This window comes from Gambusia affinis, linkage group LG05 (assembly GCF_019740435.1).
Source record: "Gambusia affinis linkage group LG05, SWU_Gaff_1.0, whole genome shotgun sequence".
Classification (NCBI taxonomy): Eukaryota; Metazoa; Chordata; class Actinopteri; order Cyprinodontiformes; family Poeciliidae; genus Gambusia; species Gambusia affinis.
Genome location: NC_057872.1, coordinates 13,547,084 through 13,559,488, shown reverse-complemented (window position 1 = coordinate 13,559,488; position 12,405 = coordinate 13,547,084). Strand labels below are relative to the sequence as shown.

The following is a 12,405-nucleotide window of genomic DNA, read 5'->3' as shown; positions in this document are numbered from 1 at the left end:
AAGTGACAAACCAACCAAGAATCTGCCTCTAATGCCAGAGAATAATTATATTCTCTATATTCTCAATAATTATAGCACAATAATTATATTTTTTCAACTCAAAGGCAGACAGTTTAAAAATATTGTTGTTTGCTATCAAGAAATATATTTGTTGGAAATTAATGTGCATTAAGCTGTCAGTATCTTAGGAATGCTTTTAACAAATTGAATTCGCTTTGCTTCCTTTGAAATGCTACATGTATATAAAAAAGAGGTCCTTCTTTTTCTGTCTTACTTTGTGTTATAATCTTAAACTTTAAGATATCTCCAGCAATTAACCCAAATATATTACCTACCTGAACAATAGTATCCAGACTCAGATGAGCTTTTAATTAAATCACAGCAAAATATTCAACGTTCCAGCCTTTTATTAATAATGTTTTTGAAGGATGGCTAAAGAGTATGGAAATGCGTACTTTGCCCGGCCTCTGAGTCCGCCTTCATTTGGGTAGAGGCATTATCAACCACAGAAAAACTAACATTCACTGGTTTGCGTTTTATCAGTCAAACTTGACCACAGACTAACCAAGATCAGACAAGAGAGGCTTTCAAAAAGGTATGTTGGTTAATTAATACATTTTAAACCTGATTTGTGTCCTTTTGAGGTAAACTTAATGTCCTTATTCCTAATTTCCATGGCAACAGGACAAATTAAATAAAAAAATAACCCTATTAACCAAAATGAGCTAAAGAGGAGGAGCTTTTCAAGAGATATAAGAAAATTAGTGTGATCTTATTTTTTAAGACCACATTTATACTTTAACCTGCAGGGTGGGGTTGTCCATCTCTTTGTATAGCCGGGGTCTTTATGTGCAGGTTTCATGTTCTCCCCGTGAACATGAATGTGTGCTTTTTGTTCTACACCAAAAGAAAATGTTAGATTTAAACTGAACTTATTTCTGCCTGTAGATTTATTTATAAAGAGTTTTAAAACAGCTAGAGTGAAAACACAGCACTTCGCATAACTGCAAACTCTAAGCATCCACTGAAAGAAAAAACATAAAAATATGACATGGGAATGATAAAATATTAAACACAATAAAATTAAAACAAACAGTCAAGTCTTGGTATACAGATCTGGAATGCCAATCCAAATACCAGATTGATATTTAAAGATATCAATCTGGCTTTCTCCAAATCTGATATTTACAGGAGCTGCTGTTTGGCCAAGGAGGTAAGAAAATGCAAAAGCAATTTTTGGACTCCATTTCATCAAAAATAAATAAATAAATAAATAAAAAAATACAAATACAAATATTTACATAATTTGTACATCTCATAGTTAGAATTGGGATCTATAATCTCCAGGGAACTCATGTTGACTGATGTTTTCATTTTAATGCTAACATCATTAAATTAAAGCCAAAGCCAGACTTGGGAAATACAGACCCATTTAAGAAATTAAGAAAAGCCTATTTATTTCAGGAACTTCATCAGTAAGGCACCTGGACATTTGAAAGCCTTTATGTTAATGATGATGATTTTCCACTTATAGGTAATGAAAACATTATAGTATCACATCAGACCATTAAAAAACATACAGAAATGTGGTTCTTACTGAAAAGTATGCTCAATACCTGCTCAAAGGTTATTTTCAAAAGATACTTCAAATCTAACAGAAAGGCCTCATCTGAACACTTATCTTTTTCCAATATGGCTGTAAGTCTCAAATCTCTGATTGGTGCATTTCTAAAAGCTCTCATTATACGTTAGTTAAACCTGGGGTCTAGTAATAAGGATTCTGCACCTTAAACATTACAAAAGAGAATTGCTAAGAGTAACTAATCTATCTTGGAATATATTAGTGCTCATTCTGCCCTCATGTTGTCCAGCAGGTATCAGAACAGCCATGGATACAAATGCGTCTATCCATCAAATCAACAACACGGAGGAGTCCATGTCCTCCTCAGACTACAATGAAAATCTCAGAATTTCCCTACACATCTTGTCTCTCTGTGTTTTCAGCGTGGCCTCTGTGCTTGGGGTGTTTGGAAACGGACTGGTTATCTGGGTGGCTGGCTTCAGCATGAAAAAAACTGTTAACACGGTTTGGTTTCTCAACCTGGCTGTGGCTGACTTCCTCTTTACGGCCTTCCTTCCCCTGAGCATCACCTACCAGGCTTTGGATTTCCACTGGCCGTTTGGGAAGTTAATGTGCAAGTTGAACAGCACAGTAAACTTTCTAAATTTGTACGCCAGCGTCTACACCCTGGTGGCGATCAGTGTGGACAGGTTGGTGTCCATAGTGTGGCCGGTCTGGGCTCAGATTCATAGGAACGTGAGGAAGGCTTCCTATCTGAGTCTGTGTGTTTGGGGATTCGCTTTATCTCTCAGCCTTCCATCCTTAGTCTTTAGAGATACTGAAAGCTACAATGACACTATCATCTGCTACAATAATTATGCTTTCTCTAATGATTTTAGCAATCCAGCTGTGATTCAATTGCAACATTTTCGTCATCGATCTATTACCATTACCCGTGTTCTCCTGGGCTTCATCATCCCCTTCAGTGTCATGCTTTCCTGTTATTCCATCATAATCCACCGCCTCAGGAACAGCCCCACATTGGCCAAACAATCAGGCCGCGCTTTTAGGGTAATTGCTGCCATCATCATCACGTTTTTCCTGTGCTGGGCTCCCTTTCACATCATGACGATAGTTGAGTTGAAAAGATTTGATCCAAACAGCCAAAGCGAAACACTGGCCCATGTCATCAGCATCGGGTTACCACTTGCCACGTGTCTGGCCTATGTTAACAGCTGCCTGAACCCGGTGCTGTACATATTCATTGGCCAGGATTTCAAGGATAAAATCTCCAAATCCATCCTGAAAGTGTTGGAGACTGTATTTCAGGAAGATGAGACCAACACAACAAAATCTACCAGCAACAGTGAAAACAAGATATTTGACCACAATACTGAATTGTAGAAACACCACAGAATTTTCTAAACAGCTGAAAGGACTGAACAACTATTACAAAAATCCCTATTTTATTACATTATAATTGGCTCTGATTATCGAAAGAATTGAGGTGATGTATACAAATGACTATTTCAGAGAAGGACAAAATCAAATAAACATTTCTCATGACTGATATTTTATAAGTTTAACATGTGCACTTGCATTATGCTATATTCAGTAGACCAAACTATTTTTTCCCCCCCTCCAGGGGGTCTTTTGTGGGCTCTAGTGTCCCTTATATGAAAGTAGGCTAACAGGAAAGGGGGAAGAAGAGGAGAGAAGACATGCGACAAATATCGCCGGGTCCAGGAATCGAACCCAGGACGGGTAGCGCTATCTCCTACGCCACCACAGCACGCCCCAGATCAAACTCTTAATTTTACCACGAAATAAATATATTTTTATGTATATATTCATTGTATTTTCATATTTTCATTGTAAATGCCAAAGACATTTAATTTAATGTTTTTTGTACAATATTTGAGAGTCAGTTTATTCCTGAAAGAAGGAAAGAAAGAATGAGGGACTTATTAAAGTGACAAGAACACTGTGTGTGGACACATCTTGCATTTCCTGAAGTGTGTGATGTAACTCCTCAGTAATAACCGGCATCTTTCAGAAATCATGTATGGCTGGAAGGTTATGTTGAAAACACCAGGGTTCTGAAACTGTTAATAGGAAAAGCTTGATCTATGTTCAGATTTTCCATCGGATAATTGAAGTTTAAAGATGTCACTTCATTTTTAGGTGTAAAAGTTAAATATGGAGGAAATTTTAGAAAAATTCCCCCATTGTAAAGCTGTTTGTCAGAAATAGCAAGTTTTTGCTCCTTAACTTTGTCATTTTTATTATTATCGAGGCTGTTTTGTTTGCAAGATTTTGCTTGTTATTTTTCTTTGTTTTCAGAGGAGACTGTTCAACCTATTACATGTGCTAATCTCATAAAAATAACTGAGGTATTTTATTTCAATGGTATGCTTCATATATTGTCATGTACTAACTCTTGAATAAACTCATTAAAAATGATCATTTTAGTATGCTTACAGCTTACACTTCATGTTGTTGACTTCAGATGTTTCAAACTTTGAGCTTTGGATCTGTGTTTTTTCTTTCTAAGATGTGCTATCACATGATGGATTCATCATGATCAAAAAAGGATTTCCATTGTCATGTTTGCACATATTTTAGAAATATATTTGAAAAATGTAAATGCTATGATAGCATAAATATAAGGACCCTGACTGTAAAACATGAGAACAAAGTGAGTTAAATAATGACAAATAGTCCAAATTAAATTTCGCAAGGGGAAAAAAATCATCAAACTGAACAATGCTATAAAACTTGGAACTTTAAATTTTACATATAAATATCTCAATTGTAAAATATATGTACGGAAGAAGTGAAGTTTTAGTGACACCGTTTCGTAAAAGCCTATCGAAAAATAGATTACAGTTCTGATGTTTGTCTAAACCCCCAAATAAACACAAGGTGGCGGTAATGCTTCTGATGAACGGTTACACTGTGAGAAGATGGAAACAGAAGAAGAAGGAGGAGTAGATCCACTGGGGCCTGATTCTGCTAACAGGCTATCGTTGCACATCGGTTTTTAGCTGGGTGTTATATATTGTTAGTCACCGTTTTCCGTGATGTACGAGATTTCACGGTAAGTCAAAACCTAGCCGATAGTTGGAATTAGGTTTCAGAAACTTAACTGTCTAACTCTTAACAAATAAAATCACCGAACGTCTTCACATTCCAGGTGTAGCGTTAGCTAGCAAGAGCTAAAGTTAGCCGTTCTGATCACAATAAGCTTACGAGTTATCGCTCCAATGGGAGGCTTAAACCAACGTAAACTTTTCGCTGATTATTGCCTGCTAATTGTGTCGTCTTGTGCTGTATGCTAAGCCCAGCTTAAATAAACTAATCGTTGATTACTTTAGCGTGGACAATGTGTCCAATTATCGCTGAAGCAATGCCGAAAGCGCCAATCTTTAACTGTAAAAACATTCATGTCAAGAAGATTTCTCTTTTAATAACTGTTAGAAAATCCTGTCTGTGCTTTGTTGGCTATAAAATATTGGAAAAAGTGTTTTTACACCGTCTGTGTGTCACCTTCTATGTGTGACGTTTATAAATCTAAACAATGAAACTTGCATGCAATTGTATATCTGTCAGGTGCGAGGTTATGTATTTTAAATCTGGTTTGCCTTGAGACCTTTTATTTTCAAAGGAATTAAGCAAGGTTTAGGAAAGATCATGTTTAGCCACTTCACTGACTCTAGATTATAATTACATAGTTTATTACATACATCCCAAGCACTTAAATGCTCACATAAATTCTGCTCACCAGGTCGTCCTTTATATACACATAAAGCATCAAGTTAGAATGATCATTTACATGGCAAATTCTCTTCGTTGCTGTAGACTGAGAATAGAAAAACAGACAGTATACCGTAAAAAGAGATTCTGTATGCAATAGTTGGATAAAGTTTGAAGAATTGTGAGCAGAATTAGAAATAAGCACTTGCCTAACTCGGTGTCGTTTTACAATGACAGAGTGCTCTAAGAATTAAATGCCCAACTTTATTCCAATAAGGATTTGAATGTGTAAAACTTTGCTAAAATAGCAGGCTATCAGGTAAACTGCAATGCAGGTATTCTCAATCATTAGAATTTTAGAGAAGTTATAGACAATTGCTTTTTTTTTGTTAATTTGCTAATGAATTTGAATTGTGCATGTTGTTTTCATAAAAAGCTCTCATTCTTCTCTGGCAGGGTTTTCTCCAGTGTATTATAAGCCTGGTGGGGCACCAGGTTTTACTTGGCTCCCCACCAGGCTAAGTGTTCTATTTTAAATAGATTTTATTTATTTTTTTACAAGTCACGTTGACAGTACAGTCAGAGTAAGCTATGTTTGTAGTTGACGCATTGAACTGTCCCTCCTGCTCCTGCTCGTTGGTCTCACATGCTATTATTTCCAAATTATAATGCAGACGTGTGCACTTCCAAATTTTTGTAACTTTTAGCATTTTTTAATACAAAAATTGCCACGGTGTCTATACCGCTGAGCTAAACAAATTTTCTGGCTGAAGCCCTGGTCTGGGCCTTCACTAACACCTATTTTTAAAGTCTCTTGTTCACTTTTACACCTTCAAGATGGGAAGGCAGCTTGCCAGACAGCTGAGTTGACATTTATGGGTGAAGTTACTGGCAGCTTGTCCCAAGTTGTCAATAACTTGGGATATCTAGCAAAGCAGGTGAAACACTTGGATTTTGATGCGGGTCTCAGTGGTGTAGTCATGTATCAGAAACAAAAGTACACATCATTATATCGCTTCAAGTTCTAGTGTTGTGATTCTGACATATTGTTACTTCAATTGATATGGCTTCAATAAAATAAAATAAAATAAACACTTAAAGGTTGTACAGCTGGGCTGCACAGTTGTTAGCTCTGTTAGCTTTCCGCAAGAAAGTTCTGGGTTGATTTTGCCCACCTGGTGTCTGTCTGGATGGACTTTGTGTTCTTTTTGTACATGCATGGGTTTTTCTGGGTACTCTTAACCTTTTCCCATAATATAAAAAACGTGACTGTTAGGGTAATTAATTAGTCTCAATTAATTTCACTAATATATGAGTGAGTATGTGCACTGCCACTGTGTTGTCCTGTAATGAACTGGCGACCTGTCCAAAAATTCATAGTGTTATGAACTTGCATTTTGCATGCTGATTTAATATTTAGTCAGCAGATGTTTAATTGCTACTATATATGTAGGAAAACATATATTGCTACTGTTATTTTTTTGTGTGTTTTTGGGGGCATGAAGGGTTAGTCACATAGTGTTCAGCTTGATATCATGAAACCCTGGTCATCCTGTACAACAGAAGCTTTGATTGGTCCCAAACTGGACAATTTCATTCCTGAGCAGAACTGTCACTAACATTTTAGAGATGTCAGTCTGGCAATGAATGGGAAGCAATGCTGGCACTAAAGTTCTCAATACAGAACAATAGGATAATGATAAAACATTGGTTACAGTTGTTGTGCCAGTGGGCAGTAGAGTTCTAACTCAAAAGATGTTGAGTTTATTGGAGTGATCAATCACCATTTCTCCATCAAAGATTTTTTCAATCCGATTCTTCAGCGATCAAAGTGAAGCTTGCAAGTATTAATCCAGAATTGCTTATGGTTGGGTAACATTGGAAACCATGTAGCACACAGTGTCATTGTGGGATAATGTGATGACAATATAGATAGCAGTAAGCTAAACAAAACCATGTTTATTTCACTTCTCTTTGCAAACATTCACCACAGTGCCTTGCATGTTCTGCAACAACTAATTCTACACAGACTACATATGTCCTCTCCCTAGCTCTGTGTTATTTATAAAAATTGCAAGGTGGCATGGTAGGTAGTGAAAAGTAACCTCTCACTGTGGACCTAGCGCTCCCAAGGGAGGAAACCATGAAACTGGGTAGGTGAGTGGGCGTTACGAAGAGGACAGCACACGTTGGGTTCTTTTATAGCTGATGGTAATGCTGTCACTCCTAACCTAGTTCACAAAACATTTTCAAGCCAGCACTTGGACACCTTCTTGTCATCTCTGCTTTCTCTGAAAAAACTAAGACAATAAGCTGTGTTGAAGTCCAACTGTTCTGAATACTTACTATTTGTAGCTGTTTGTTGGAACTGTTTTGTCAAAAGGGAAACGTATTCTGTGCAAATTTGATTGCATTTATTGCAGGTTCAAAGGTGTGGCATCACTTTCCTGCAAAAACAAAACAAAACTGGCAAAGCAATAACAACAGCGCTTTTATAGATCACATTTATAGTATTTATAGATCGTGACCGAATTCACTTCCTAAGAGAGTGCATAGCTCTGATCATTGGTATTTCCATCTGTCTGCGGGCCTATGAAAGCTGCACGGTGTTTAGTAGAACACACCCCCTCCACCTTTTACGAACTCTTGCTGGAAAATTGCGTTGACTCTGTTTTGTGGATGTATTTGTCAGTTCAGAGTGGTAACTCTTCTGAATTATTTGACTTTCAGCTAAAAATGCAGTGAAGGCCAGCACAGAACTTAGCCTGAAAGGAAAAATAGAAGAGTGGGGGATGTGGTGTGGATTAAAAGTGTAGAATAAGAAGAGTAGGAGGAGGATAAATAAGAATTTTATTTTTCTTTATCCTCCTCCTACACTGCCTTCTCTTCTTCTCATATTAGGCCACGTCTTGTACTGGCTGTCACCAGATTTTAATAGAAAATCCAGCCAGCCAGATGAGTTATGGTCCCCCAAGTAATTGGAAATGCCTCCGATCAGAACTATTCACCCTCTCAATAAATAAATGCTATTGTGTCTGCAGACTGTAACGCCATAAAATCAATGTTTGTGTAAGAATTACATTATCGTGAGGTCATCTTGAGTGGTTGATTTGTGGAAGGTCAAAGATGGCTGTTGTTGACACTTGTAGTTTCGCAATTGTTTTACTAAAAGGTTTGCTATATGCTTCCACGTCACAGCTTCTGTTATCTACACTGAGAGTGGGGGATTTGTGTTAGCTAATACTGAACAGCCATATGGTTTTGGTTTTGTTTTTTAAATGGAGTCATCTTCACTTAGATTTACACAATGTGTGAAACTACCAAAATCATATCAATGGTTTTCATATACATTTGTTTTATTTTTCCAGGTGCTACAAAGTGGAAGACTTGAGGAGTTGACATCTCATCATTTTTTTGGACAAAGAACCTTCACCGATTGCCATGGACAGCTTTGCCCATGGGCGCATAGGGATTTAGCTGCATGCTCAGGTTCAAAAGTGATGCCATCAGTACACGGACAGAATCGTTTTATCATGGAAAAACAGTCAGCTGTGAATACTGTTGCTTCAGCGCAGTTGGGAGGAGAAGCCAGTGCTTTCATCTGCACGGAATGTGGTGATGGGTTCAGTCAGTACGCCAGTATATTGGCCCACATGTCTAATCATGGACCTTTGGAGTCTTTTTCCTTTGATGGCTCATCCAACGGATTTGATATTCCTCAGGAATATGTGCTTCAAGAAAATGGTACGCTGATTGTTGTAAATGGCTTGCCTCAGTTGAATTCTGTAAACTCTTCAAATTCTTCTTCCGCACCTTCTTCCGCACCTTTGCCTCCCGAAAGACTGTCATCACCTTTGCCGTCACCTGTTAAGCCAACTACTACAACTCAGAACTCGCAGCCCTTGTCAAACAAAGACTTATTAAGACCCAGGCCACCAGGCTTGAGCTCGGATGGTTCTGCTGAGTGCACTCAGCAGAACCATTGCCGTTGTGAAATATGTAATCGTTCTTTTAGTACGACACAGAGTCTGCACCGTCACCAGCAATATGGGAATTCTGAAAGGGGCTTTCGGTGCACTCTGTGCTGCAAGATCTTTCAAGATAAAAGCAACCTCAAGAAACACCTTCAAGACCATTTCAACGAAAAAGCCAGATGTTGTGGTCACTGCGGTAAACGATTCCTTAAAATTGATGCGCTCAATGCTCATCAAAAAGAGAGTCACTCCATGCCCAAGGCTTTGGGTAAACTAGACAGTAAGGAAGACAAAAAGCCAGAAAAGGCATATTCCTGCAATAAGTGCAAGCTGATTTTCTTTTGGATGTCAGATCTCCAAATACATTCTTTGTATCATTGCAAGGGACAGGAGCTTGATGTGGAGTTGGAGTCTGACTTTGAAACAGAAGAGAATTCAAAGCATTCTGATGATGGGGAGCTTGTAAACTGCCACACCAATGGTCCATCCAATGATACTAGGAATGGAGGACGAAAAATCTCAAGAGATAGCAGTATTGAAAAGAATAAGCAACCCACATTTACACCTTATAGATGTGGCCTCTGCGGGGATCGTTTTGAGAGGTTAGCAAGTCTAAAGGAGCATCATGTCACACATCAAACTCAAGAGGAAATAGATGAGATGAATAAGGAATATCAAAAGCCCATAAAACGAGTTATGCCACCAAATACCAGCCGGAGAGGATCTAATCCAAATGGAAAACTTCATCCTTGCAAGCATTGCCATCGAGTTTTCAATCACTCTAGTAGTTTGTCTCGACACATGAGATATCATAAAGGCACAATGCACACTTGTGTATTTTGTGGAAGACATTTTCCACAGCGCTGTGATTTAAGAAGACATGTGATCATGTACCACAAAGCTGAAGGCTTAAAACTGTTGCACTCAAATTCACAAAATGGGCCTTCATCTAATTCTGCTGATGATGAGAAACAGGCTAACAATCCCGAGGACAACACCAAAGGATCTTCTGACAATGAACAGACTTCCACAGAGCAAACTGGAAAAGCTGGCAGAGTTAACTACAAATGTCAAGAATGTGGAAAGAAATTTGGACTTTTGTGTGTGTACCAACGACATTTGCGCTATCACAAGAAAGAGCCCACTAAGTGTCCCAAGAGTCTAGCTGATATTAAGAAGAATTCATCCCCTGAGGTTCATCTTCAAGATCACCTGGACCCTGAAGAACCAGATGATGATGGACAGAAATCTTCTGGCAGAGGAAACACTGTACATGAGGAACTAAAAAAAGATAATCCAGAAGACATAGAGGAGGATATTATGGACCAAAAACAAAATGAGAAAGGCAGTTCTTCTGAGGCTCTTTATGAATGCACTGAGTGCACTCAGACATTCTCATGTCTGGACACATTTCTTGAGCACCAGGCTTCTCATGACTCAGAAGCAAAAGCTATTGTATAAGAAACAAAAGGTATGTGTGGGGAGTGTACAAAATACCTTTGTTTCAAATATACATTGAGAAGTTGGACAGACTATTTCTAACTCGCTAGTGTTCTTCTTCCAACTTCGATTGCAGGTCAGCTGGCTTCTCGTACTTTTTAGTGATATGCGTCACAGTAGAGTTCTTTCATTGTTTTACTTGCATCATGGAATTGGAATATTTTTAAGTGTATGCATATATTCATCCTTTTAAAATACAGCATTGTCAAACATTAGATTGTCATTAAAATGATCAAGATAACATGGTTTAGTGCTTGACGTTTTGCTTTGACTCCATATTTTCTGTAGTGACAAAAACTAGAAACCGAAATATGTTTCTAGTGTACAATTTTCATTCCATATGCAATCAAGGTATTCATGGCACATCTACTCTGGTTTGGGTTATGCATTCTTATTTAGATGCTAGTAAATTAAGTTCTCAATTCCTTCACCATAAAGTCCACTACTTCCTAGGGAACCTGCTGCTTACCCCACATGGGATCAGCTCAGATCTAGAGGTAGAATTGCATTAAGCTATTGGAAGCCTACATGTAAAATGCTAAGGCAGCCTTTTTTATATTTGTCAAAATTTGGTAGGGGTTTTTAGACGTAATGGATAATGGTACATCATTTACAAATGGCAGAGCACACTGACTGTTATTGGTTGGTAGTAGTTTTCTTAAAATATATTCTGAAATAATTTCTCATATTGGAAACTGAAGAACTTGTCATAAACTCAAACTTTTTATGTTCAGAATTTAGTGGTAGGTGAAGAAATTTTTTTGCCATGAGTTTATCAAGAATCCTCAAGGTCTCCAATTAGATTATTTGCTTCTGGCTATGTAGTCAACATTTTATGTGTAGTTGGAAATAGTTTTAATTAGTTTACTTTTTAGGAATCCAAAATATAACGTCGTACACACAAAGGTAGCAAGGACTAAACAATTCAGGTTTTTTTTGTGTAGATTCTCTCCACTGCATGATGCTCCACACTTAGAGTGCCGGTGTGTCTATTTATATATATATATATATATATATATACATAAAACCCCTAAGATTTGCAGATGTGCATCTGCATGCACGTGGTTAAAAACAGTCACCCCACTGTTACAAACTTAGCAACTTAATTGCTTTATTTAGCACAAATTAATTATTATTGGACAAAATTGAAATCAGCAGGTCAGGCTTTCTTTAAATATTGTAATTATTTTATTATTTTTATCTGTGTCTTTCCGTCTCTCGATCTTTATCTACTGTATCTTTCTGTCTCTACCAAACTATCTTGTATGTTTTTCCTAATCAAGTTCAGTCTTGTACAGCTAGGGGGAGTATTACACCTCATACAGCCAAGCTAAGACAAAAAGATTTTCTTCAGTGATGTCTGGATTTTTCTGCACTTGAGCTATTTTTTATACTTTCACCTTTGTGATATGTGTCAGGAGGAGGGGAGTAAAACCTAAGTCTAGTCTCGCTTTTAAAAGTTTGCCTTGAGCTAGCGTGAGCAGAACAAGCAATACAGCTGTTATATTTGATGCATACTTTGGTCCTATGTTATACAATAACGAGCCCTCGTAGGGATTATATAAATACAGGTACCGGTGAACTGGCTCCAAACCATGCAGTTTGGAGCAATCT

The 12,405-nt window shown here is 37.7% G+C and overlaps 2 protein-coding genes across 2 annotated transcripts; both read left to right on the top strand.

Moving 5' to 3' along the window:
- The first annotated feature begins 428 nt into the window (after positions 1-428).
- LOC122831096 (chemokine-like receptor 1) lies at positions 429-4,024 on the top strand. Its single transcript, XM_044117039.1, has 3 exons — positions 429-471; positions 544-595; positions 2,005-4,024. The coding sequence occupies exons 1-3, from the start codon at positions 429-431 to the stop codon at positions 2,963-2,965; spliced, it is 1,056 nt and encodes a 351-aa protein (XP_043972974.1). The 3' UTR covers positions 2,966-4,024.
- A 471-nt stretch (positions 4,025-4,495) lies between these two features.
- On the top strand, positions 4,496-11,034 carry si:dkeyp-84f3.5 (uncharacterized protein LOC334144 homolog). Its single transcript, XM_044117038.1, has 2 exons — positions 4,496-4,519; positions 8,686-11,034. The coding sequence occupies exons 1-2, from the start codon at positions 4,496-4,498 to the stop codon at positions 10,750-10,752; spliced, it is 2,091 nt and encodes a 696-aa protein (XP_043972973.1). The 3' UTR covers positions 10,753-11,034.
- The last annotated feature ends 1,371 nt before the right edge of the window (positions 11,035-12,405 follow it).